We start from the raw sequence: 27697 nt of genomic DNA, 5'->3' as shown, positions 1-27697 counted from the left end.
CATCCGATTAAAAATGTTCAAACAATGCTTGCCTTCTAAAACAGACAAGGTTCCTTTTATTTATAAAAGAAAAACCAGAGGACAGCACTCCTATTTGTCCTGCAGAGAAAGCAAACCAAATCTGAAAACAGAGTCATGGCTGATGGCCAAGTAATGAGAATATAATTAGAAACAGAACAGAATCCAACCAAACATGAAAAATGAAACAAAAATAACAGTGAGTTACAGTATGTCAATAAGGACAAAGAACATACTGAAAATATTGGGTAATGGAAAAAGCAGATGTCTGAAGTTTAAAGCACCTCTGGATTAATGATCCCTTTTCCCTTATACTGAATTGCATCATACTCTCTCTACGTGGCACTGTCATTTTTTTTTCTTAATAAAAAAAATCAAGCAAAATTAATCCCAACACTGAAAAACACAAGTAAAATCATTCCATTCAGAGGTGATTATATGTCTGGCATGTTGTTTCCAACTTTCTAAATGGGATCTCACATATGTGGACATGTTCAGTTTTTAACATTTTTAGAATCTAAACATTTTGCCAAGGCTGTTTTTCAGAAAGTAATTAGAAAGTGGTGGTCTGGCAGGGGCGGAGATTTGCAGCAATAATTTTAGCCCAGAGACTGGGAACAGAAAGGAAACTACAGAGAAACTAAGAAGTTATCAGATATGCTAAAAACTGGACAAAACTGAGGAAATATTTATTGCCTTGAATTTAATATATAAACTTCATGTAAACTCATATATAAGAATTCAACTCTAAAACTGTATTGTGCTGATGAATAATGGATATGACTCTTTTTAAAAAAACTGAGCTAAACTGCAGCTCTACTTTAGTCTGAAATTCCACAGACATGCTGTGGAAAAAAAGACTTCTGTTTTAGCTTCATCTGGGAGTGACTTCAGTAGTATGTGTGACATCACAAGAAATTTGAGCCTGCAGTTGTGAACGACCCTCCCTTTTTGCTTTTTCCCCCCACACATGTGCTTCCCTCCTGCTTTCTTGCACCCTTCACTGGATCCATAGTGTCTTCTCTGTCTCTCTCTCCTTTGGTTCTACCTGAAGTCTTCTCTCAAATAGAAGAAAAAAGGCAAAATCTCAAACAACAAAACTTCTCTGAGATTACTTCAGCTCTTCCTACACTCAGAAAGCCTCATATCCTGCTTTAAAGGTGAGAGACTCCTTTTGTTTTAGACCTTCAGATTGTACCAGGGAGAATGGGGCCATTAAACAAACTCATGTTCTTGACAGGAAAATACTTTGTAGTAGTATTCCACCTGTTTCCCTATTTACATGCTTTAAGTTGTTATTATTATTATTATTATTGCTGTTAATAAACTACTTTCATTCTGCCTGAATGTGTTGGCACCCAGAGGGAATTTAAAATAATAAGACAATTGGTTCTTGTGGGTTGTCCATAAAGTACAATAATACACTGTAAAAAATGTGTGGTAATTATAAATATTTGGACATTTTTAGTAAGTTTCCTTTCCATGCAATGTTCGCACTCATACACACACACACACACACACACACACACAAACATACACACACATACACCCATTTATATATGTGTGTTTGTGAGTGTGGAACTTGGTAATTGTTTTTCTTAGGCAAAGGAAAGGAACAGTTAAAGACACATTTATTTCCTTCGCTCCAGACTCCTATTATTCTTTAAAGACTGTCTAAATCCTTTAGGTTTTGGTACTAATTATAACATCGAGAATTATTTTTATACTCTGTATTATCACCATTCGTTTGTTTGGCTTCTTTTTATTTTAACAATACAATTTGTGCACCAACATTTATTTTATGATTAGTAAAGATAGCTACTAAAGAAAGGTTACTCTTTTGTTTTGTTGATTCAAGTCTGCTTGGACTGAATTAGTGTGGAAAAAAAGCTCAGAATTTGTTACGTAAGGTACAGTTAGTACCTGTCTGCAAAGTTGAAAATCAGCCTAACTCTAGATGTAGTATTGCTGTAAATCTTTGTGTGATTATGCAGATAAACTTGTTAACCTCTAGTTTTTTTTTACCTATATGTGCACGACCAATAAGTTATTTTGGTTGAAAAAAAAACAACAAAAACAAAACCAAAAAAAAAAAACATGCTGTTAAAACCATAAGGTCAATTGATCTTAATTAACATTTGTTTAGGCTGTGAATCTGCCCAGAAGCAACAGTTTGCTACTGTTACATGCTGTTAACGTTCATTTTAGGGCTTTTGAGGGTGGGAACGTTATCAACACAGCCTTACGGGGTTGCAATGAATTGTACAATACTTGGAAATGGCCCCATGAAGAGGTGTCTGGTGATTGCATAATCTTTTAAACCCAAAGAGTGGTGCTATATGAAAATATGAAAGGTATTTTCAGCATACAAGGTTTTATGCATAGTGGGATAAGAAGTTGGACAAAATGCAGGATTTGTGATCCAGAAATATGCGTTAGAATACCAGTCTTATCAAAGAACTCACTATCAAGTGGAAACTTAAGTGGAATGTAGCTAATTTGTTGTTCTTGAACTTGTGGTGGAATTGAAACTGAAGTTCTGACCCACACAATTCGTTTGCAACAAGTGGCTTCCTTAGATTCTCAGAGCGGACGTCCTGGACATATTGACCCTCCACTGTTATGACCAGGGAAGTCCAGCAGCTGGAGAGTAGATATCAAGTGCTGATAGACAAGGCATTGTGTAATCTACAATAACTCCTCATATGCCAGCTCCACAACTGTTGCTTTCCAACCACATGACCGTATGCATGAATATGGTCAAAATGAAAAAAAAAAACTTGCTTTGTTTTTTTTGGTTTTAACTGAGGCAGTACTAGCTGCTCATTTTGGTTTTACTGAAATATGTCCAAGTACAAATTGTAGAGGACGTTTTTCATGGTTTAGTCCAAGTATGTGCTCTATCAAACAGATGTCTGGGGCCTAGTGTTTCAGCAAAGGCAGAAATTGCACAGACCCATGGGAAATTCAGAAACTCAAGCACAGGCACGTCCAACACGTTATTGAAAGGGCCATAAAGAGAGCATTTGTGTTGCAGGGAAAAGACTTCTAGTTTGGGTCTTTTTTGAAAGTTTTGCAGTAGACCCTACTTTTGCCTAATAGGGAGAGAGTCAGCGTCTATAGGCTGCTAGAACCGAAGCATGGAAATGGAAGAAAGAGAGCAAGGAATGTTTGTGAAATGGGTGGAGAGAGTGAGAGTGAGAGAGAGAGAGAGGGAGTTCACATAACAGTTAGTGAGTAAGTGAGTGTAGAGTGCACAGATGACATCAGAACAGCTTTAGTATAGGTCCAAAATGGCTGCACATGTGTCAGTCCTGCAGAAAAGAAACATTCTGGTTTGACCACTTTTGACTAAATTGTTGTCAATATAACCAATAGCACTCTTGTAAAAATCCCTGTGGAGATATGCTATAGAAAAAAAAACTCTTTGGTTCTTTTGAGAACCGTTTAATAATGGATTTTTGAAGAATCATTTTAGGAAAAGAGTAAAGCATTTCTAAATTGTAAAGGCTCTACTCCATTTAAAGGTCATTTAAAACCTCTTTAAACATTGGAGATGTTGAGAAACAGCAAACTACTGAAATTCTGTTTAAAAATGGCATACACCAACTAAAGAAATAGGCTAAAGTCGTCAAATATGTTAAAGTAATCAAACTTAAAATGTTTATATTTTGTTATTATCAGAATGAATGAGTAAGAGGTTATAATTATTGGGGGGTTAATACCTCAAGTCCAATAACCTCGAAGAAAGTTACTTGAGTATCAGCAATTGTCTCTTATCAGCGGAAGCAAGGAGAGGGTTAAGGGGTGTTACTGCACCCTCCCCCATCATTCCCTCTAACTATGAGTTCCACCCACTTTACTAAATGTTATAGCTGGGTGCTAAGAAGGTTAAACAAATAACTCCCTGGGAGTCCAAACTGTTTGGCCAGACGGCTGTCACTGTTCATTGCCAGCTAACATTTTTGACTCAAACACACAGACATGTGGGATTACAACACACTATGACGTCCAGTGACGTACATGCTGTGAATTGAATTGGGGGTCAGTTCTTAGAGGATCACAGGACCAGGCTGTATTCTTTTTCACAGTCGATTATTTGGTCTCCAGGAAGAGGGGTGAAAGAATCAGGATAGATAATTTTTTTTGTGAAATGTGCACACATGTTATATCTGTGTTTAACAAATATGAAGAAAGTGAGTGTGCAATAATATTTTAGCACTGTCAAGACATGATAAATTACTAGTAAATTTAGTAATCATTCAAATCCTGATACATGACAGACTCCTCAATAAACTCAACTTTCATGCCTTCATTAATGTTGCACAGACTTAAATTTTATGACACAGTACAACTTACTCTCAGTATAAAAAAGAATACAACTTTAGAATAAATATTTAGCTAAATGCAATAGCCAGCCATTTTAGACACCATATGTCAAATTCTCACAATCACATGCACACACATCATTTAGACAAGCCAGATTATATGTGCAATTATTTTCATAAACATATAACTTCAGTAGGTATATTCAAAATATCAGAACTGGTATTTATATAAAAAAGTAACAGAAATCATGCAAATAATGTGACACTCATTTGTCAAACCCAAGCACACACAAAGTGGGGTCAGTCAAACACCCGTTGTCCATAATTGCTGACCAATGCTTTTAGCTACACTTTAAAGTTTTGTTCATTTGTATAGATTAAATTAAGTCATACTGTGTCCTGAAACTAGTGCTAAAGGGGACATTCTGAAAAAAAAAAAAAACACTTTTTGTGTGCATTAGCACAACAATTGGGGATCTGGAGCTCAGACCAACCCACAAACTCTGAAATAGAACAATGCAGTCACTGTTTTGTGATCTGTGTAAGCCTGAGGACAAAATGAGGATTTTGTCCTGAGTCATACACAGATAGCAAGCACTTCCGGGTTGTCCCAACTCATTGCCTAAGTTTCTCCAGAATCAGTGCTGGACCAGTCTGATTTTCTCCAAACACTGGACCTGCATTTATGTAAGAGTACAAAGATGAAGTTAAATCGAGCAAAACAAACACAATGAGTTCTGAGAAAAAAGGATACTGATTAAATATGGTGAAGACAAGTGAAACTTAAAAGACAGCTTCTCTGCTCCTCATGCTTTACTTCTGGCCACAAAAGTTATTAGACTCTCTTTCTCAACAGGTGCTGAAATTGACCACATCTGGGGTAAATGAAAAACTGTGTGTAAAAAAACACTTTTTGTGTGCATTTTGTGTAATACATTTTGGACAGAATATTCTATAAACTGTAAAATATAATGAATGTCAGTCATAGTATAAAGGTATTTGCATCTATATTGAGTAAACTACATATTCGCAGTCACAGTCCATGCACAGTTCCTCCCTTTCAAGGGACTGTGTTTTGCTGGCCAGCTCTGAGTCACTGTAGCATTCATTTATGCACACCAGAACCAACAAAATAGTCAAGTTGAATCCAGATGGGATGTGTCCGTCTGCAGTCTGTTGCTGGTGATTCTCATCACGAGAACTAAAGCAATTTCAGTGTTAATGAAGGAGAATGTTTTGCTAAATTGATTAGACATAAATAGTTAAGTTGACATTGTTAAGAAGCAAGAACAGAATGAAGTAAGAATACTTTCAACCAAACAACATTATAAACAGACCAAGAACACTATGCATTAAAAAATAAAAGTATTGGAACTTACAAATACACTCTAATTTTTTATGAAAATACAAGAGGAATTAGTTGCATGAGAGTGAATGGGAAAAGTAAAATGTGAAGAAATGAAAGAACCAAAAACTAAACATGCTGGCCTGTATTATATGAATGCCAGTGGAACTGGATTACCTGGATCTTGATGTCATGACTGCTGACAGCTGCAGGATGAATCATAAACAGTAGCATCATAACTGCTCAGATACAGAAAATGCCTCAAGTGAAGCAATAAACAAATGATACTGCTAAAGCAACTATGGAGATTTTTTTTCCCAAGGCCAAACTATGGAATGTTCTTGACGGGCCAGTGCAGTCTTATGACCTGGATCCCACTGAGCATGAATTTCAGTTTCTGAAGACAAGACTGAAGGCAAACATCCTATGAAACAAGCATGAAGTAAAAAGTCATAGGATGAATGGGGCTAGACCACTGACTAATGATCACAGATGGTTGTACATTTGCTCAAATACTCATGGATATATAAAAGCTAATATGCATGAAATATGCTGTAATTCCTGTATAATTCCACCTACATATAAGTAACCCCAAACACTTACTTTCTAAACTTGGAGCCATTGCTTCATTTCAAAACCAATTTGATGCTGCATAGAGCCAAAACTACAAAACTGCTGTTGTCATTGTCCAATTATTTACAGACTGCACTGTATGTCATATAATTTTCTGGTTTTAAACTCCTAAATTTGTTAGCAAATTGTTCCCTCAGTAATTATGCCCAGTTGGTTTCAAATTAACAAGCATGTATATCCACACATTCCAGAGTCTCAGTTTAAAATATTATTTTTAACATAACATCATGAGTAATATTTTAACTCTCAACATTTTATTTATTGGTTTACACTAGGTAACATGTCAGTTAAAACATTCAGTATAATATGTAACATTTCAGGTTGATATATACTTCACCGCTGTGTGAGTTTTAACACAAGACAGCTAATCCAGTGATATACAAACATTGCATAACTGACATGTGGATGTAGTCATGTACAGCACATGCCTATTATTTTGAAAATGTATCAGCGGGGACAAACTCTATATTTAATCAGACTGAAGAAAATATTTTAATTTTCTAAAAGGTTGCTGATTATATGGCAACTGTTCTGTTAAGTGTGAGCCACAAATCAACATGTTTTTATAGCTGAACTTGATTCCTAACACATGTAGGTGTATTATTCCCATGATATGTTTAGATCCACTAAACATGTACTTCTAGATTTAGAAACCAGATGGCATATTCATTATCTGATGTCTTTTAGACTTTTCTTTCCCCATAATTTATAATACTTACATTTATTTTATGGATTACTTGGACAACCGAATACTGGTTTACTTTAAACTGAGAATCTGATGCTTATTTTCTGAAGTATGCCAGAGATAGCCGACTTGAACTCTTCCTCCAACGTTATTTAGTGTCTATTCAGTTTTTAAGTATGTGCTGAATGAGAGGTATTTTATCTTAATATCTTACAAGCTTCTAAAGAGTGTGTAGTTTTAGTGCAGCCCTGTTAAACCCTAAGTGGGAAAATGAACAAAAAAAGACAGTTAGCTTGATGGTAATGCATTATAGTAATTTAACATTGTAGTGGATACTTCTTTAAACTTTTCTTTATTATACGACTATCAGGTTTATATCACAGAACATATGAAATGTTAATTAAATTGGTGAAGTTTACCAATTCAGTGCAGGTGAATGTTTTTGCCTTTTAGTGTAATCAGAGCTTCTGCAGTTCTATCGCATGCTTTATCACAGAATTTATTTCATGTTTTTCTTTTGCCATATTCATATATAAGGACATAATTCTAAAACAGACCGGGTTTATAATGATTGTACTATTGGTAAGTGAATTTTACATTTTAACCTTACATTATATAACCTTACATTTTATTTGTTCTTGATAATGGAAAGACCTGCATGTGAAGGGCCATGTGTTGACAGCAAGTTGCTGAAGTGAATCTTATAATCTACAAGGCTGAGATCAGAAAGAGAGAGAGAGAGAGAGAGAGAGAGAGTTTGTGTTTGTGCTGGCGGGTTGTTGGTGGGGGGGTGTTGCAGCTGGCAGCCTCTCCTGGACACTGTCCAAGCTTCTCCAGCTCTCTGAGCCACGTATCCAGCTCTACTACCTGGAAAAAAACCCAGCTGCATAAGTGTGTAAATTTCATATCAAACAGTGATGTGCCATGTTGAGATTTCGCACAGATTTTCTCAGCATCCTGCCACCAACTCAGACTCAGATATTTGTTAATATTTTTTTGTCTGAAATAAATTCAGAGATGGAAAGTTGTTGACCCTAAAGAGGGACAGAGGTAGAGGGAACTTTGTCTACACTTTTTCCTTTTGTTTGAGGCCTATGATTCAAGTCACTTGAGCTCAGTGAAATCATCATCATATATCTAATTCCTAAAGGTGAGTGGTCAACGCTGGGTTTTGTCCAGTTGGGTTAATGAACAACATAGTAGTAGCACTCTGACCAGTGGAAAATACCATGACCTTCTGTGGGTGTTTAAATCAATAGTTTTTGGATTGGATCAACAGTCATATACAAAAGTTTGGAAATCTCAGTTTGTAATCCTCACCTATCAGTATGGAAAAAGTCTTACATTTCCAACATACGTTGCCAAGTAGCATGTGAACAAGCACTTATGTATACTGAAGTTTTCTTTTCTTTTCTTTTTTTTTTTTGGGGGGGGGGGTCACTTATGGATTAAACTGAGTAAATGTTGTTAAAATCTCAAAATGTACTCTTTTATTCCCAGTCCACAAGGTTCATATATGTCAGTAAAACACAACACATTTACAAAGATCCACCATTCAGCTTACTGCAGTTTGCATTCTCCATTCATGGTACAAGGACTGTTTCTACCCAGACTTCTTCTGTGAATGAGGTGCACTAAAGGGTAGTCAATAATAAGGCAGGCATTTAAATAGCTTTAAAGGCATAGTAATGAAAACAGGCTGTTGAATTCTAAGTGATAAAGAGAGGTTGCAAAATGTAAAAATGAATCATGACTGGTTTTGGTATGTGAAACCATAAACACCATAAGTAAAGGTTAGGGAAAACAATGAAGTAGAAGAAAATGTAAGATGTGGAAACTTAATAGTTCTATATAGAGCTGTTTGTGGTGTGACATAATGGCAGGAGAATCCTACAGTAGTTCAGTGTTTTCAGTGAGCAGAGCATATGTTGCCTCTTATCCTGATTTTTATCACTTGGGCTAAAAACAAAACGCTGAGTGCTAAACCTCACATACCACACTGTTATGGGCCCCATGCAGGAAGCAATGTACACACTTGAGCACCTATTAGAGAACAGCCTCCTGAACTGAACTGTCTTTGTCTTTTGGCTGCCTTACACTTGGTTAAACCACTGAGTTGTTTTTAAGCAACAGATCGCCTAAGAACTGCAGCTGTCTCCTCTCCTGAAACAGGAGCTCTAACCCACCAATCAGTACACAGTAAAAAAACACACATGGCAACACTAATACATCCACCTTGAGATCTGTTAAAATTTTAGTGAGATTTCAAAGAAAACAAACACACAAATAGTGAAATGGTGCCACATTTGTAAAGAACATTTGTGGGATGAGCAGTAGAGCTGAGAATATGCGTTGTGACCATGAAAAATTTGCCAAATCCTCTCTGCCAATGCCAAACAGCTTATTCTGTCATTGACTTGTTTGGTGTGTGGTGGACTATGTGATTGAAGTTTGAATAAACAAGACATATTGGCAATTTAATAATTTATTCATTTAACAAACAGGAGCCTCAGTAGTGTGTGGAAGAACCATAAACAGCCACAACAGCCTTGCACCTCCTCCTCATGCTGGTCACAAACTGCTGTGTGATGGCATCCCATTCTTCAACCAGCATTTGTGGAAGTCAAACAACATGGTTGTATTGGTCACTCTGGCACCAACAGTACACTCAAGCCAATCCCACAAGTGTTCAGTGGGATTGAGGTCAGGACTGCAAGCTGGCCGTTCATTCCTCCAAATTCTGGAGGTAGCCTCTGATAAACCCCACACTGTGGGGGCAAGCTTTGTCATTTTGGAGGATAGAGTTCGGTTCTAGACTGGAGATATGGGATTGCCACTGGCTGCAGAATTTCTTCTCAATATCTCTGCATTGAAATGGTCGCCAATGATGACAAGCCTTGTTTTCCAGTGAGGGAGATGCCGCCCCACACCATCAAACAAAATAAGCTGTTTGGCACTGGCAGAGAGAATTTGGCAAATTTTTCATGGGCGCAACCCACATAACTCAGCTCTACTGCTCATCCCACAAATGCATGTTCCTTACAAATGTGGCACCATTTAAAAGGGAAATTAACACGCTTTCCAACGGTATATGATTTATGGCCAAGAAGTATTGTTGCAACAAAGAAATAATCTACCAAACACAAAATTCCTTACTTTTTTGTGCTATGTTTAAATATCTCTTTTTTTTTTTGCTTAAGAACACCAATGTGGTATCACTTAAATATTGAGAATCTGCATTTGGCAAATTCTTCCTTTTGCTCGAATGAACCTACAACCAAGGTTAATGTAATGCAAAACAAACAAACAAAAAAAAAGTAAATTAATCCTGTGTACTCTGCTTTGTTTTTCTCTTTCAGATCAACATTATTCAACAGAACTTCTTTATTCAACAGAACATTTATTTCCTTTTTTACAAAGAACTAATACAAAAAATAAAAAGATGGAACTTCCGAAAATTGCAAATGGTCACCACCATGAATTTCAGCATCTGGAAGATGGGTAAATGTTCTTCTGAAAAGCCTTTTATTAGTTTTTTGGCACTTAATTAAAAATGAATGCATTGTTGTACTATTGTGATGCCGTACAAACATCAACAATCAGTGACAACAAACAAACACACAGCTCGCTAGATGCATTTCTTTACTACTCTTTACTTATTATCTGTTGATAGCCATAATTTGCATTAAATTGGCCTAATATTATGGCTGAAAAAATTTATGTTTTCTTATCTGACTCACAAATCTTGCAATTTCAATATAACAAATTTTAGGTGCATAGCACCTTAGGTGCATAGGTACTAGCACTGGCTAGTATTTACTCACATACACACATTTATCACATCCACAAGAGTTTGCTATTGTGCTTCACATCAATGAAACATTTTATCCTGGTTTTATCACAATAACAGTTTCATAGTTTGCAAGATTTAACAGCAGATATTTCCAGGGGATTCTCTCTCTCTATGTATTAAATGTATCTAAATAACTGTCCATATTAGTTACAATAGTAAAAGATGCAAAGTTGATACTAATGTTTTTGTTTTTTCATATTTGCAGATTGTCACCAGAGCAAGAGGAATTTTTGCCACATAAAAGCAGCAATGGGAAGAAAGCACCTCAGTTCACAGATGTATGTATTAAACTGTAAACCTGTTATATTACTTAACACTGTTATATAATTTTTGCAGTTGGTCGTTTTTGTAGGAATTATTATGCTGTTATTGAATGTGCTTCTCTGTCTCTGGCAGTTTGAAGGGAAGACTTCATTTGGGATGTCTGTGTTTAATCTCAGTAATGCTATCATGGGCAGTGGAATTTTGGGTCTGTCGTATGCCATGTCCAACACTGGCATTGTCCTCTTCCTGTGAGTAATTTACAGTCACTTTATATATTTCAGGTCACTATATAGACCACTGCAAACAAACACAGAGTTTTCTTCATCCCCTATTTCTCACCAATTTTAGTCATTGCCAATTCCTCTTGTTAGTTAGGATTCCCCGATTCACAAGGCTGCCAAGCTACAGGGGTGACGACTTGCATTCTTCCTGATATGTGAAGCCAAGACATATGAAGCCAGCCACCATTTGTTTTCCAACTGATGCAAACACAGGGTCATTAGAATTCATAATGTTTGAAGGAAAACATTTTCTGCCTAATTCTTTTATGTTGACTAACAGATGCCTGGATTTGCTAACATGTATCTGAGTATTGTGACTGATGTCATTGTGCCATGTGTAATGTCACTGAGTATTGTGTAAACCTTATATTTTAACTATATGTGAGAACATATGATTTTAATACGAAATGTGTGTAGCTTGTTGTTCCTTAAATTTTACACTGATTCTTATAGATCATGTTTTATATAAAATTCACCTATTATAGTTAAAAAATGTTAGTGGAATTAAATGTTATAAATGTGTTTTTAACATGAATAATGAATGTCTGACATCCTATTGTTGCAGGATTTTATGCAATATTTTACATTACAACATGTATGAAACGCTACTGTTACTATATATACTACGTAATACATGATATATATGTATATAAATGAGTAATAGTAAAAGAAAATGTTCGTTACTTGCAGCAGTAAAAGTCAAACAAAAGAAAGGTAAAAATAGTCTATTTCTAAAAGTTTTCATGAGGTGCAAACATGATAAATTTACAGAAATGTTAATTAAATCTATTGCAGAAAAAAAATAATTTTTATAAATAACACAGACATGCACATAAATAACACCTTCCCTAAAGAGGTGGGACTAAAAGTTCTGCAGAGAAACACTTATTTTACAAATGTGTCCATCAGTTATTATAATTGAACACCTGTAATTAAGTGATGGTGCTAAAAGCTGTGGTGGACATCCAAGCAAAAACATAAAACTGCCTTTTGCTCAGAGTATTTAACTAAGCTTAAAATGAAGAACCCAAGAGAAACTGTTGACACTCAGATCATAGTCTGGGATACATAAAATAGTAGGGGAACTTATTTTTTCCCAAATACCTTAGGCATATAATGAAATGTATTTACATCAACAAACAAATTCAAATAACATGCAAAAATACAATACATTTAAAAAACATGCCATTTAAGGTTTTGCAGGAAAACCCTTTTTTTAAAAAGATTTTTACAAATATTAAAATAATTACTGCAATGAAAACCAAGCACACTCTCCAGTTCATTCATTCATTTTCTGTAACCGCTTATCCAATTCAGGGTCGCGGCGGGTCCGGGGCCTACCCGGAATCACTGGACACAAAACTCTTCAGTTAAATTATCTGACATTCTTCAGTCTTTATTTCCACAGCCCCTCCTGACTGCTGGTGTTTCCTTAGCTCAAATTTTAGAAAGATGTGAGATGATTTATTCACAAAAGTGTGTGCCAGCATTAGAGGAATTTCTTTTTTAATCCAGAAGAATGGATTAAAGTTTAGTCTCACTTGCCAGTCATTCAGATGTTCTTCACATTGAGTCTCATCTGAGATGTTCGAGCCCCACACTGGGTGCAAGACAATATGTGGGTTATCTGTAAAACACAAAAAGTGAAAAAGTTAACAATTTCCTTTGCTCAGTTAGTAATTCATTAAGCTTAAAATCTTAAAGTGTGTTTCATATGCCATACATAAATTTAATGAAACAGGATACTTTGAGAACATTATCTTAATTAGTAACAGGAATAATTTTATCATATTATGTTATAGTGTATGTTAATGCGTGTATATACTGTACTTCCTACTACTGAGGGACAAGTTTTTCACTCACTTTTACACCTGTTTTAATGTGACGTGACAACAAGTCTGATTGATCTAATTTTGATTTGTTGATATTTAGATTGATATCTCCTCCTTTACTGACCTGTAACCTTATCAGTGGGAAGCCTACTGATAACCAACGGAGCACACACTTGTAGTTAATCGTTATTATTCTCCTGCAGCTTTGGAACTAGCTAACTCATAACTCAAAAATTACAAGGAAAGTCTTTTCTTGACTTACCTGTTTTTTCCACTTGTCTAAACAAAGCCCCACTAAATTGTTTTTTGTCCATATTCCAAGTTTTTTTCCTCTTTTGACATCGCACAGTTCGCTTAAAGTAAAAATTTGACGGACATATGAAAAAAAATATATAAAAAATATATATATATATATATAAAATATATTTAGACCGAGCCAATAACAGAGTAGCGATAGAAACAAGTAAAAGGTGGAACTTTCAAACCTAACGGCTGAGAGGCGGGCTCAATTCCCATTGGCCAATTTCTTGAATGACAGCCAGATTAACCAATTAAACTCAAAAAAGCCAATAGCAATTATTTCAGCTTGGTAACGTAGCAACAATAGATTTATTATTTCTTTATTAATTTTAAATAAAAGAATATGTATTTTTGCAAGATGTTATAATTCATTTATTTATCAAATGATGCTTCTTAAAAGCTAGCAGTGAGGTTTCACTGCTTATCACATATTATATTTAACATATAGCTAGTTAGATAATAATATCATAATATATACACTACTGTGGAAAAAGTCTCAGACACCCAGAAAATACTATGCATATATGCAGTGCTATATATTTCAGATAAGACATGAATTTAATATGGATTATAAAGGTATTTTTAGTGTCATATATTAAACTTATATCACTGAGGTAAACACACATATGAACCATGTCTGGTTTTATTAAACTTTTTGGTATTTTGTATGGAAAACACACATTCTGTTTTGGGGATAAATCCAGACTTAAGGCAGTCCAGTCCACTACCCACATTCTCTTCTTACATAGCCATGCTTTTACTGAATGTAGAATGTGCTTTAGCCTTGTCTTGTTGAAATGTGAGTGGGTGTGCCTGGAAAAGATATCATCTTGAAGGCAGCATATATTATTATAAGTATGGTTTAGCATTAATTTTGCCAACCCAGAAGTGTATGTTACTTTTGGCACACATGCTGTGACAGAACATAGCTTTTGGACTTGTTACTAGTAACAATCTGTATGGTCCACTTGTTATTGTTTTGATTTTCTTTTTTTTATCCAGAGCACATAATGTCACCCACCCCCCCCAAAAAAAAAAAAAAAAGATACTTGAAGAAAAAAAAACATGAACAGCAGTGGGAAACAGCAGTCATTTCCTATGCATGTTTGTGTCTGAGGTGCACTCTCTGAACCACTGCATACAGCTAAGTGTACTACAGGATGTGAAATGTTTATGCAAGAAGAAGTTAATTTCAGTAGCACCTACTTGTGTTGCTTCTACTTCACATAACAAGGCCACTGCTGACACATAAAAATAATATATATATATGAAGTGTGTGTTTGTGAACATGGGTGATATATAAGGGTGGTATATTGTTGTGTACGCACTACAGAAATGCTCACAAATACAGTCTCAAACACACACAGGCTTTTCTTCATTTCAAAGTGACATACCCGTACCTTAACCATAACTACTGTTAGCCTAACCCTATCTCTAACTCTAACCATAATAACATTATCTTAAATTTAACAGTTGTTCACCTAAAATGTATGACTTTATATGGGTCATGGTTTTGTCCCCTTAAGGAAGACAAATACATAATGTGAAAATGTGAATGTGTAAACAATGTAAACAGATTTTGGTCCCCATAATCTGACATATAGAATTGTAATTATATTTAAAATAAAAAATAAAATAATTTATGACAATTAGACTGACTTAAAAAAGTGGCATGGTTAAAGCCCCCCCACTAATTTTTATTCTTGCAGTTTTGCAGTGTATTCAACATATATTTCAATGGTGTTTAATTGCAATTATATATCTAATTATTTAAACAGCAGAATGATATTTGCATTCAGTTTACTTTGGAATATGAAAGCTTCAGTTTTTGTATTTTTCCTTGTTATCACCAGCTGTTAGGGTGGCTCACGCTGTAGGGTTGTTATGTGTCGACATATTCTCTCAATATATAAAGGACATTATTTGTGTGTTTGTCTATAGATTCTTGTTGACCTGCATTGCTGTTCTTTCATCTTACTCCGTTCATCTCCTCCTCAGGAGTGCTGGAGTTGTGGGTAAGGTATATTTAAGATAAAAAAAATGATACAACGCATACATAAGCTTGTCATGACAACTGACAAAAACCTAAACGTCTTTAAAAACCTAATCCAAGTATCATTTTTTTTACAGGAATTCCTAGAATTAAGTTGAATAAAACATACTTTTTGGCATAAGCCTTTATAAATGTTAATGTAAGTTTGTGTCATTAATCGTAAAATGTTTGTGTAGGTCTTATATAGCCTTATGTACTATGACATTCATTACTTTAACTTTTAAGTACAGCAAAATGTAATATGTAATATCTCAGGGTGTGGGCTGACCAAAACGTCTGTGTTGCTGAATATTTTGCTCTGTGGGCAGGTATCCGTGCATATGAGCAGCTTGGCAACCGAGCATTCGGACACCCTGGAAAAATACTGGCTGCAGTTGTCATAACAATGCACAACATAGGAGGTGAGTAAGTGAAGCAGACCTGCTATAATTTCACATGCTTATTAACAGAGATCCTCTCTGTTAAAACTATCAGTCATATCATTTGGTTCTATATGCAATTTATGATACATAATATAACATCACTGGGCAACCAGTCAATCAATCAATCAACCAACCAATCAATCAATAAAAAATTAACATAAAACATGTATCTCCAAAATGGTATCTTTACAGGAGAAATAAAAAAATTCTCAAATTTTAATAGAAATGAATATAAATAGATTTTATTCCAAGTCAATTTGCAGAATTGCTGTTGATTGATCTTAATGTGAAAATTTCAGGGATGATATTCTAAACACACTTAAAAATTTTAAAAGCCCATGTCATGAAATTACAACCAGCATTACCGATCAAATCAAATAAATTTGTCAATATGGTCTATATATGGCGTATAAGCTGCAGCCCTTGAAATAGCCTTTTATTTATATTTATTAAAATAGCAAATTTTTTATGTTATACAAATCAGCAAATTTACATTTATTCACTTAACAACAGTAATTTCCCCTTTTGTTAAAATGATTAATACATCATCCACAAAGGTGCAGCTACAACACTGAGTTAAATTCTAAGACTCAGATGTTGGAAACTTGTTATGTGACAATATATGGATACATGTGGCATATGGGCTCTTTAAAATCAGTAAGTTTACTTGATATATTCTGATGTTTCTTGATGCTGTGTCAGTTAGTGCCCTTTTCCTTTAATTTTAAAGAGCCAGTCATGCGCTCCTCTCCTATTCAGTCAAGGCAGATGCTTTCTTAAATATTATCTGTGACATGTGGTTGCCATCAGTTGATGTGTGATGAGTGCTAAATGGGCATAGGCTGGGCCTCAGATAGAATGGGTTGTGGTAATTTTGCATGCCAGCCTAATTTTGTTTTTCTACACTTTTAGGCTGTTCTTTAGGATGTCATATAGCATTCATAGCGGTGCTCTGAAAGTCTATTTTTAGTTGTTTTAGAGTCAACAAATATACATTTAGTGTAACATATTGCTACTACCTACACCACCATTTAAAAGCTTGGAATCACTTTATTTTCATAAACTAAACATTGTATCTAAAAAAAAAGCAACCTTACAGGTGAAGGAACTTTTTTAGCTACATTCAGTGTAAGCAAATGTAACAATATTTTGTTTGAAATAATTTTGAGGCATTGGTCTATTTATGGGTGGCACAATGGCGCAACTGGTAGTACTGCTGTAACACAGCCCCAGGGTTTTGGGCTGTGAAGAGTTTGCTGTGTGTTGATTGTTTTATATAGAAAAATATTCTCTCTCTCTCTCTCTCTTTTTTTTTCTTTCAGCGATGTCAAGCTACCTCTTCATTGTGAAATACGAGTTACCTTTGGTCATTCAAGCCTTTCTGGGCCTTCAGCAGAGCACTGGGTAAGAGGGAACATATTACTCTTAGAATAAGATGCTAATTAACTTAACAATTAGACAGCTGTTATACAATTGTAATGTGGTGCTTATGATACTCATATTGCCAACTGCTTAATTGTAATATTGTTGCACATAAAATATGAGATTTATCACTTAAAACACAGTAGATATATTAATAATATAGTGTTTTTGTGAAGACATGGGGGAATGGTTTGACAAATGATAATTTGGGGATATTTAACTCAACACAGAGAAGCAGGTAGAAATTATGAACCAAACATTAAGAGACAGAATGTGATTGAATTAATTAATGGCTTATTTAATATATCTCCAGGCAATGGTTCCTCAATGGCAACAACTTGATCATCATTGTGTCCATCTGTATTATTCTACCACTTGCCACGATGAGGCAGCTTGGTATGTTGTTATTATATATAGTGACATTCTTTTCTCTCTCTATCTTCTCTCTCTCTCTCTCTCTCTCTCTCTCTCTCTCTCTCTCTCTCTCTCTCTCTCTCTCTCTCACACACACACACACACACACACAAACACACATTTCCCTAAGGAAATGGCAGCATTGCAATAACAGACATACTGCACATGAACAAGAATATCAATTAGTCAAAAAATGATAAAAACATAATTAGTACATGTAGCCCTATTAAAGGAGTGAGGTAGTTAAAAGCAGTTTTTCTCACTGTATATTGTCAGAAAACTGTCACCGTGGTGGTACTTTTCAAGTTTACATATTCTGTACCTTTTTTTATGGAACATAATTGTGCCTTATTCTGTTAGAATTGTAGATTTTAAAACTGTGTTGATTTCCTATGACCCATTTAACCTTCAGGACTTACATTACGTTTTTGTTTATGTTGCCATAGATAGTATATTTTATATATTATCCTGTGTACTATTATAATTTTTGAAGGTGATGAAGGTTTACAAATCTTCAGTGCTCCTTCTGGAGAAGAGAATGTAATCTACCTTTAGGGAGCGCAACGGGACTTTAAAATCACTATTGTACCTTTAAATGTACATTTACACTGGTTGTACCTTTAGTGACAATTATGTACTTCTACCATACCTTTTTTCCTGAGATATATTCAGGTTGAAATATCTATATGTTGAAAAAATATGTTCTGAGTATAGGAGTACATTTTATTTTAGCAAATCTTTCAGCAAAGTGTCGTGCTTTCATTTATTTCATTTCATGCTCTCATTTATTTTGTCATGTCCTTGTGTTTTTGTCTTGGTTCCCTTGTGTGTGCTTTAACCAGGCCCTGCACCTGTGAGCTCTTTATGTTCATGTGACTCAGCTCCCAGGTGTTCACTTTTCCTTGTCTGTTTTTAAGTCCTATTCCTTTATATGAGTAGTTTTTCATTGTGTTTTTTTAGGGCTGTTGAATGGTGTAGATATACATTCAGAGTTTGATACTATATTATACACTGGTGTCTTGATTTGGAGGGTTTTCTAAACAATGAAAAATGGAATGGTTGAAAATGTGCTGTATGCCATATTTGAATGTTTTCATGTTTCAGTTTATTACAGAATTTACAGGATAATGCTATAATTTTTATATTTTTAAAACAGAAATCGTTGTTTATAGTGTCCTAATCTAACTCTTTAGCATCAAGGTATGTGCCATCCACAAGCCTATGTACCTCCCATGGAAATTCAGTAAATAGGATATTTGTTTGCAAAGCACACAAATGGGTTTAGCTTGTAATTCATTACATACTCACTGATACATAGACCCATTTAAAATTCTACACAAATTTGGCACTCGTGTTTAGGAACTGCTCAACAAGGGGGTGCTAAACAGTGCATTGTATCAAAGGCACTTTGTGTCTTTGTTACACTCTTCCTTTAAAGTCCAGCAGATCAGAGGTAGAAGGAGAGAGCAGCAGTTTGCTGATTTAGAAGCAGCAGAACAGCAGGACTCAGTCAGAGAGCTGGCTTTGCTCTAGTGAATGTCCTGCCAGACGTCCCGTGGTTGGAGATCAGAGTTTTCATGCAGGGTGTAATTCTGAGCCGCAGCCTGGAGCTCACCAGTAGCTACACCTTCTGAGGATTAGAAAGATCAAATTTATTTTAATTTGATTCTGCCATTGACTCAGCCTGGAAAGTGATCTTAGAGTCACATGAAAGAAGTGATCATGGGGTCAGTGGACAGGCTTCGCAAAAACATGACAAAAATGCAGATAAAACCACAGTTTCAGTTCATTTAAGACTAAGTGTGTTGTGCAGTGATTGAAGAGGAACAGCCCAGTTTTGTGGGGACCACTGCTTGAATGAGGGAATTTGGAGAATATTAGAAGTGTACTGCATAAGACTACATGGCATGATTATCTTTCACTGAAAATACACTGTAAATCTAATAATTATTGCATCCATAAATTATTGTTCATTGCGAATATTGTGAAGTCAATGAATGAATAATGCTAGATTTGTGCATTGTTAGGTTATCTGGGCTACACCAGCGGTTTCTCTCTGACGTGCATGGTTTTCTTCCTCATCTCTGTGAGTAGGCATAAACACAACATTTCAAAATCACCAGTCCACCATTTGAAATATATGATTCAGTCCTTTATGCTTTGGCAGAACTTTCACTGCTGCATTTTAAATGTTAAAAAAGAAGAGGTTTACAATGTCATATTTTTTCTGCTTTTGTTTCCAGTTGCAGATACATCCAGGAACATGAAGTTGTTCCTTTTATATAGAATATTGAGAAAGTTTGTTTGACCATACAGTCATATGCAAATCTTTAGGAAAATAATTACACATCATCTACAGAGGGAACTGTATGTAACATTTGACTTTAAATAGCCAATATTTAGAACTTGTTTACTAAAATTTGCAGAATATGATCATATTTAATTGTGCTCCACTGAGAGTGATTATTTTCACTTAGAAAACCAAAGGGCTCTTAAGTAATGCTGTAGTCTAAGTGTCTGTCCTATCATCAAGTGGTCACCAGTTTAACCCCCAAGGATGCATAAACCAGCTACAGGAGTCCAAAACAGCACCAAAAGGTCTTGCTCTCTGGGTAAAAGATTGATGCCTCAATGTGATGCTTCACTTTTCACCCAACACACCAGAACAGTGCTAGCCAGTGTGAGCAGACAGGACAGCTCATTGTGTTGGAGGTGAGGGTTGATTGTCCATAGCTATCAAATCAGTCAACAGCTATGGACATTCAACACTCACCTCCAACACAATGAGCTGTCCTGTGGTGTTTTATTACTTGCATTTTTAAAGAGAAGCTGTGGCTGATTACCCACATGTTGGAGCAAGAATATAGTAGTCTACACCATCCCAAGGTGGTGGCATGGTGTGTGATCGGGTGCTAATTGGTGGAATTGAACTATCGATTGCGGAGACAACTGGGAAAGATTCAAAATAAAAAAATAAATAGAAAAACAACCTCCAAACCTGTGTCTAAACCTTTGCGTATGACTGTATATGAAACTTTGTATGGCCATAGAAATTAGAAATTAAATTTACTTTAAGTTAAACAAGTTACATGAATTTCAGTTCCACAATTTGAACAATTTCCTCAATAAGCATTTCTTCTCTCTGTGCTCCAGGTCATCTATAAGAAGTTTAACATTGATTGTCCTCTGGAGGCATTCAGCAATTTCACCACAGTCAATGCCTCTATAGATGGAGAGTGTGAGGCCAAATACTTCACCATCAACCAGCAGGTCAGTAAATCTCTTCCTTCCTTTCCTCGCTGATGTAAGGATATATTACTGATCGCAGTAAGATTAAAGGATATTTACATTATTTTTGGAAAAGGTGATCTGATATGGTTAAGGTTATAGAAACCCAGGCACTCACTTTACCAAGCCAATGATGTCCTAATTATGGAAGCAATGTGGAAGCTGTCCAGTAATTCAGTGTCAGTGGAGACTGTGCCATGAGTCACGAACGCTTCAGGCAATAGTTTAATTTTAGTTACTCTCTATTTGGCTTACAGACAGCCTACACAGTTCCCATCCTGGCCTTTGCTTTTGTGTGCCACCCTGAAGTGCTACCAATCTACACTGAGCTGCGCAAGTATGTCCAGGAATACACACACATATCCACAAACACACATACACACTCTGTACTCAAAATGTAAGACACTCTGGGTGCTTCATTTAATGGAATACATACTGTATTACCATATAAATGTCCATATAGCAAGTCTTAAATCACTCTCTCAAAGTCAAATGTTCATAAACAGTTCTTAATTTAAATTTTTTAATTTCTACAAAAATACTTCTTAAAATAAAGATCCCATTTTTGAAAAGTAACAAAAAGAGAAGTACACTGGTCCATTTGGTAATATTTTGTAAATATAAGCAAATTTTTAAAATTATGACTGTAAAACACTCCAGACAAGTTGGAACAGATGCATGATTTTCACTGTTTATAAACTGAGAATGCACGTTTTTACCTTCACACATGCATGTCACTCAGGTTGTAGACATTACTGTACCCTATTCCTGACAGATGCTTGATTTTGTATGTTTCACCGAATAAGTCTGGATGGTCATTTTCATACATTTTCCTGAAAACTGAAATGTGGACCCATCTGATCACAGAACATGTTTCCACACTCTTTTGGACAATTTGGGATGAGCTTGAGTCTGAGAAATTGGCAGTTCAGTGATAATGGTTTTCCAGAATACTCCTGAGACTGTATTTATCACAGAAATGTGACAATTTCTTATGCAGTGACATCTGGGGGCTCAAAGGTCATGTTCTTTTATCAGTGGTGTCCAGTCTTCCCCTACAGGGACAGAGATTTCTCCGGACTTCCCAACTCTTAGTTGTCTTATTTTAAACATTTTTATATTTTCCTGCATATTGCGGAATGTTTAAAAATGGTGTTAACAGAATATTCTTTAAACTTCACTCTTATGCTCTTTCCAAACCTTTTTCCCCACACTTTTACTTTTGTCAGTTAAATGTGTTCAAATGAATTAACAGATTCTTGCTTGTTTTTGATTTCATTATACAAAACAATAAATAAATGTAATTTGCGGATAGCCTATACCATCAGTTAATGGTAGAAACAGTAATCTTAAACAAATAATGATCAGTTTATGTAACTTATGGCCCCAAAGAACCTAACCCCCTGCTGTCACACAGCTCCAGGGTCCTGTCTCAGAGGGGTTTGTTGTGTTCTCCTCGTGTTCGCATAGGTTTCCTCCCACAGTCCAAAAACACATGTTGGTAGGTGGATTGGCGACTCAAAATTGTCCCTAGATGTGTTCCGGCATTGCACCCAGTGGTACCGGTTAGGCTCCGGAACCATAACAACCCTGAACTGAATAAGCAGTTACAGACAATGAATGAATGAATTTAATGTATAATTGGATCTTAACTATCTCACCTATCTATTTTTTGACAGCCCCACTAAGAGACGCATGCAAGCCATTGCCAATGTGTCAATCCTAGCCATGTTTGTGATGTACCTGCTCACAGCCATCTTTGGATACCTCACCTTCTATGGTTGGTCTACTTCATCTAAGGAGGCAAAAATGGCTGCAATACAATAAACTAAATACACAATTTTGGCCACAGGTCTTTTTTGTACTTAAGAACTTTTTAATGTGTCTATTTTTCTATTTCTGAGCAGCAAACACAGAGGCTGAGCTGCTGCACACCTACAGTACAGTGGACCCGCTGGACACTCTGATCCTCTGTGTGCGACTGGCCGTGCTGATGGCCGTCACCCTGACTGTCCCTGTTGTGCTTTTTCCGGTAAGAATTTTCCCCACTGTTGGACATTTTCTTGTCATTATTTCTCACATGACAAACTGATTCAAATATATTTGAGTCTTGAGCATTGTGACATTAACTGTCTAAATCATGCAGAACTTAATTTACGACCCCAAATTAGATAAAGTTGAAAATTACTACTAAAAATTCAAAAGCCTGATTGTAATGCTTTCAGAGTATGGTTTTGTACTGTGTTATTCAGTGTTGCTGGAAATAATATCGTTTTGAAGACAATATTATGTTCATTTTAGCATTAATGGTGCTGGCAAAAAAGTCACCTGTTTCAAATTACATAGCATTATTTAAATATTTCTCCTCATGACTCGTTACTTGGAATGTGTTGCAGTTCTCAGTGGCAGGGACATATGAATATTAACAAATGACTTAAAGCTAACTAGACCCAGCATGAATGTCTTGTTTTTGTACCATCTGCAATGAAATACAAGTCAAAATAAATTCAGAATCTCCTGCTTTTTTGACTAATTGACTAAAGTTTATTTTCAAGTGTGAGGTTGTAATTTAATCACCATAGATATTTTTACAGTTGACTGACTGAACTACTGAACTAAAATGTAATTCCAAAGAAACAAAATAGTATTTTTTTAAAGAATAAAAATTTAAGATTCTTTTTGTTTTCCCATGTCCAGTGATGAATGACTGAATCAAAGAATATGATGATCTTATGATTATTCTTTTTATTCAGATTCGACGAGCTCTGCTCCAGCTGCTGTTCCCTGAGAAACCTTTTCACTGGGCTCGCCACATCTGCATTGCTGTGTGCCTCTTGTTCTTTGTCAATCTGCTTGTCATCTTTGTTCCCAACATCCGAGACATCTTTGGAATCATTGGTAAGAATCCTCAGATGAGCATGTCCATGCAAAAAAAAAAAAAATCAGTGTTCTTCATAGTCTTGATTAGATTGAATAGAAATCAATAAAATATGATTGGTATTCTGGAATCCAGAGATATCCAGAGGTCATTCAGAGGTTTTGTTTTTTATCTTCAGGGGCAACTTCTGCACCAAGTCTGATCTTCATTCTCCCAGGTTTGTTCTATATCCGCATTGTTCCAAAAGACCAGGAACCAATGAAATCAAGACCAAAAGTCCAGGTGGGTACTGAAAGATTTCATGCAGATAAATATGTGTATGTGTTTATGGAGGACAAAAATTTATCAAAAGAAAAATATTTGTCTTAAAAACGTGCAGAAATATTTAAACGTCTTGAACTGATTTCTGCATTTCCACATTTACTTATACGTATACGTATTTCCTCATTTCTAAATTAATTTATGTATATCCATATTTCTGTATTAAATTATTCCCTTTTAATTGGAAAATCTCCTGTTAAACCATTGTACATTGAACAATGCAAATATTAGAATATAATTACTAAGGAATTATTATGGCTGGCATGGAAAGAGTTTATGGCATAATGTTATGTATCACCTGTTTAAATGTTTTTAAGTTTAGCTTTAAAGTGTTATACTTATTGACACATGTTTAGCTAGTGTGGCTAAAAAGATTAAAAACCTGAATTACAATTGGCAAGGATAGGAAATACGATGTTTTCAGTTAAATTTCTTGTTTCCTTTTGACTGGGTTATTCTTTTTCCTAAAAAGAATGTTGGGTTCCTGTATATGCTGATATACAGTGCATCTAGAGTATTACTGATAATACCAAAAGTGTGAAATTTGCAAGGGAAGGGGTCTGATGCAAAATGGAAAATAAGAAAAATTACATTAAAATAATTACTACACAACATCCTGAAGTGCACTACAAAGGATATTTCATAAAAAAATAACTAAAAAGTGTTTTAGGGGAAAAAAATATGTGACGTGTTTTTTCATCCAGTACTCTTATTATACTCATATTATACTCATATACTCTTATTTATACTCTTATTTCATATTAAAATGACTGAAATTCTCAAACTGTGTCTCAGGAGGATATGTTATATGCACCAAGAATTTGCATTTAGTTGTATGCTGTGTTGATCTGTGTTGATATTTAACAACAAAATGAATATCCTGTTTAGAAAGGAATTTGATAACTGAGGGAAGTTCATGTACGAAGTACTAGTAAAGTTATTTGTGTGAAATATCTGAACAGATCTTTGTAGTATGTCTCTGAGAAGTTCCTATCTTTCTGTTCGGTCTTTTCCAGGCCGCCTGCTTCTCAGCTCTGGGGTTCATCTTCATGTCCATGAGCTTAACCTTCATAGCCCTGGACTGGATTAATGGTGAGAACCGCAGTGGAGGGGGACACTGATTCCCAGCCACGAAAATAAAGGGGGTCCAATTTGCCTGCTCAGCAGAACACCATCAAGCTGCCTTCTCTCATCAGAACCTGTCAAGTGTCTGAGGGAACAGCGAGAAAAAGAAAAAAACAAGTTACTGATAGGCTGGACCCAATCTCATCTCTGGTCTCTCACCGCACTGAGTGAGGAGAGTACCTGCTTTTCACCATATTTAAAATTAGTAAGAGAAGTGTCCTGTGGTGAAGGATCTGGGCAGTTTATGATGATGTCATGCCCTCCTGTGGCAGTTTCCCCAGATAATGATCCTGCATTCAGTCATTTGTTTTTACCATCCAAATGGCAATTACTTTTCTGCTGAGGAACAGATACAGTTAGTACCAAATTTTAAAGATTGCAGAGAAGCAGCAAAGAAAGAAGTGTCCAAAAATAATTAAATTAAAATAACATTTTTTAGTTAAAAACCTTACTGTGTTCACACGTCTCCCAAAATTTTCTATATATTTTTTAGATCTTGTCTAATCTAAGCCAAAGAATATATATGCTGTGATGTGGAAACGTATCATATTCCCGCTTATTTTGTTCAGACACACTACAGTTTTGCTCAGAAACAAAGATCTCAGAATGGTTTTGGTTGAGGCTGAGATCTGGTCTACATCTTTGAAGGCACAAAAAAAACTTGATAATTTATATTCAAGCCACAATCAGAGATTTTTAAAAAGCCATATGTGTTTGTGAAGCTTTGACTCTTGAAGATAAATCCTGTAAAGTGTTTGAACTGCCAAGTACAACTGTCATACCTCATTCTGACTTGAGTTTACAACAGTAATGGCAAATTATGTGTGCCTTAGTAGAAAGCAGTATTTCATTCAGAAATCAAGCTTTAAACATTGTAAATCACTCTTATTTGTTCAGTCACGGAATTATTAAATCTCTGATTGTGGCCTTGAACTTGAATGGATGAAGTCATAAATTCTTGTAATAATTAATCTTAGACATTTCAGCGACAGCTTTATTGTTTGTTAGATAGCTTATTACGGATTTCATTTGCATAAAAAGCAGGAGGTACGACTCGTTTTCACACAGTGCTGAAGAAAATCTCCAATTGAACGTGTGGATGGATGTCCATACATTTCTCTTCTATGGTGCTTATTTATAATGTTGCTTTTCAAAAAGGCTATCAATAGAATCAAACCAATGGAAAAAGTGAACCATCAAGTAAAGCTTAGTAAAACAGAGCTTATTCTGTCATTTTTGTCAACACTCCCCCATTGGATTTTCAGTGCAATCTTATTGGCATTATTGAGCCGCAGGCAAAGCCCAAATCAGATTCCAAAATGTGAAGTTGTTTTATGAAAACAATAAGAAGGATGAATTATGACAGAATTAAATATTTTGACCCGTGCATAAGAGCCAATTGAACAGACCAGGTATTTTTCTGTCAAAAGGGAAAGCTATGTTTCATAAATAGCTTCCCTCAAGGTCTAGAGAACACTGTGAATTCATATGCTCTTTGTGACATCGGGAGCTTTTAAAAAAATCACTGCTCTTAAAACAGACATATTTTAAGTCCTCAAAATGTAATATGCTTGCTCCAAAATCAACAAGTAAATGTAGAAATTAATATGACAAAAAAAATTATAAAATGTAATGCAAAAGAATAAATGCAAAAGCAGTTCACCTTCGTGCAAATGCAAATATGGCCTGACTGCTTCTTTTAGAAGAACTTGCTATTGACAAGTAACTTCCAGGTAATTTTATCTGTTAAGCACCTGCTATCACACTGAAGCACACCTGTAGTTGTACACTTTATTACTCTGTAATAAACTGTATAAACTGTCCTAGTTGAGTTTGCTTCTAACTTCTCTCCATCCAAGTGCTTAGGAAGTTATGTCTACAAACTGTTCTAAGCTAACTTCTCCTCAGGTTCTCGTTTTAGTGCAAGGCCTAGGATCACTGCACGTCTTTGCTGGAGTCATCTGATGTTAGCTTTGTAAGCCATGTCAGTTTGTTTTAAATGTGCAGTTTATCTTAAACCTGCAGTCTGTGCCAGATAATTTGTTTGTTTGTTTGTTTGTTTTTTACAAAATTTTGCATTTGTGGTGAATAAAATGCCTCTTAAATTATGCACAAACAGCTCTAGCAGCTTTCATCATTCTTTCTTTCTATTGGTTAAAGCTGTACTATATGTAGAATTTCTGGGTTTGGAGACATTTCTGGTTTAAAAGTGTAAAAGTTTAAAACTACACAAAA

At 35.5% G+C, this 27697-nt stretch overlaps 1 protein-coding gene across 1 annotated transcript; it reads left to right on the top strand.

Annotated features, from left to right (window-relative positions):
• Positions 1-1003: 1003 nt before the first annotated feature.
• Positions 1004-27697, top strand: slc38a5b (solute carrier family 38 member 5b). The gene is made up of 16 exons (XM_066643626.1): positions 1004-1178; positions 10369-10510; positions 11068-11140; positions 11259-11374; positions 15481-15554; positions 15901-15993; positions 17337-17418; positions 17750-17832; positions 19878-19936; positions 21004-21120; positions 21396-21475; positions 22818-22918; positions 23046-23170; positions 23892-24036; positions 24195-24298; positions 25354-27697. The coding sequence occupies exons 2-16, from the start codon at positions 10452-10454 to the stop codon at positions 25456-25458; spliced, it is 1416 nt and encodes a 471-aa protein (XP_066499723.1). The 5' UTR covers positions 1004-1178; positions 10369-10451; the 3' UTR covers positions 25459-27697.

This window comes from Hoplias malabaricus, chromosome 14 (genome assembly GCF_029633855.1).
Source record: "Hoplias malabaricus isolate fHopMal1 chromosome 14, fHopMal1.hap1, whole genome shotgun sequence".
NCBI lineage: Eukaryota > Metazoa > Chordata > Actinopteri > Characiformes > Erythrinidae > Hoplias > Hoplias malabaricus.
This window is presented reverse-complemented; position numbering and strand designations above follow the sequence as displayed.

Bases quoted from the DNA above. Each gene is read 5' to 3' on its own strand.
- slc38a5b (XM_066643626.1), top strand. From the start codon at position 10,452: ATGGAACTTCCGAAAATTGCAAATGGTCACCACCATGAATTTCAGCAT. The intron at 11,375-15,480 runs GTGAGTAATTTA...GTTTGTCTATAG, and splicing joins ACTGGCATTGTCCTCTTCCT to ATTCTTGTTGACCTGCATTG. The intron at 24,299-25,353 runs GTGGGTACTGAA...GGTCTTTTCCAG, and splicing joins AATCAAGACCAAAAGTCCAG to GCCGCCTGCTTCTCAGCTCT.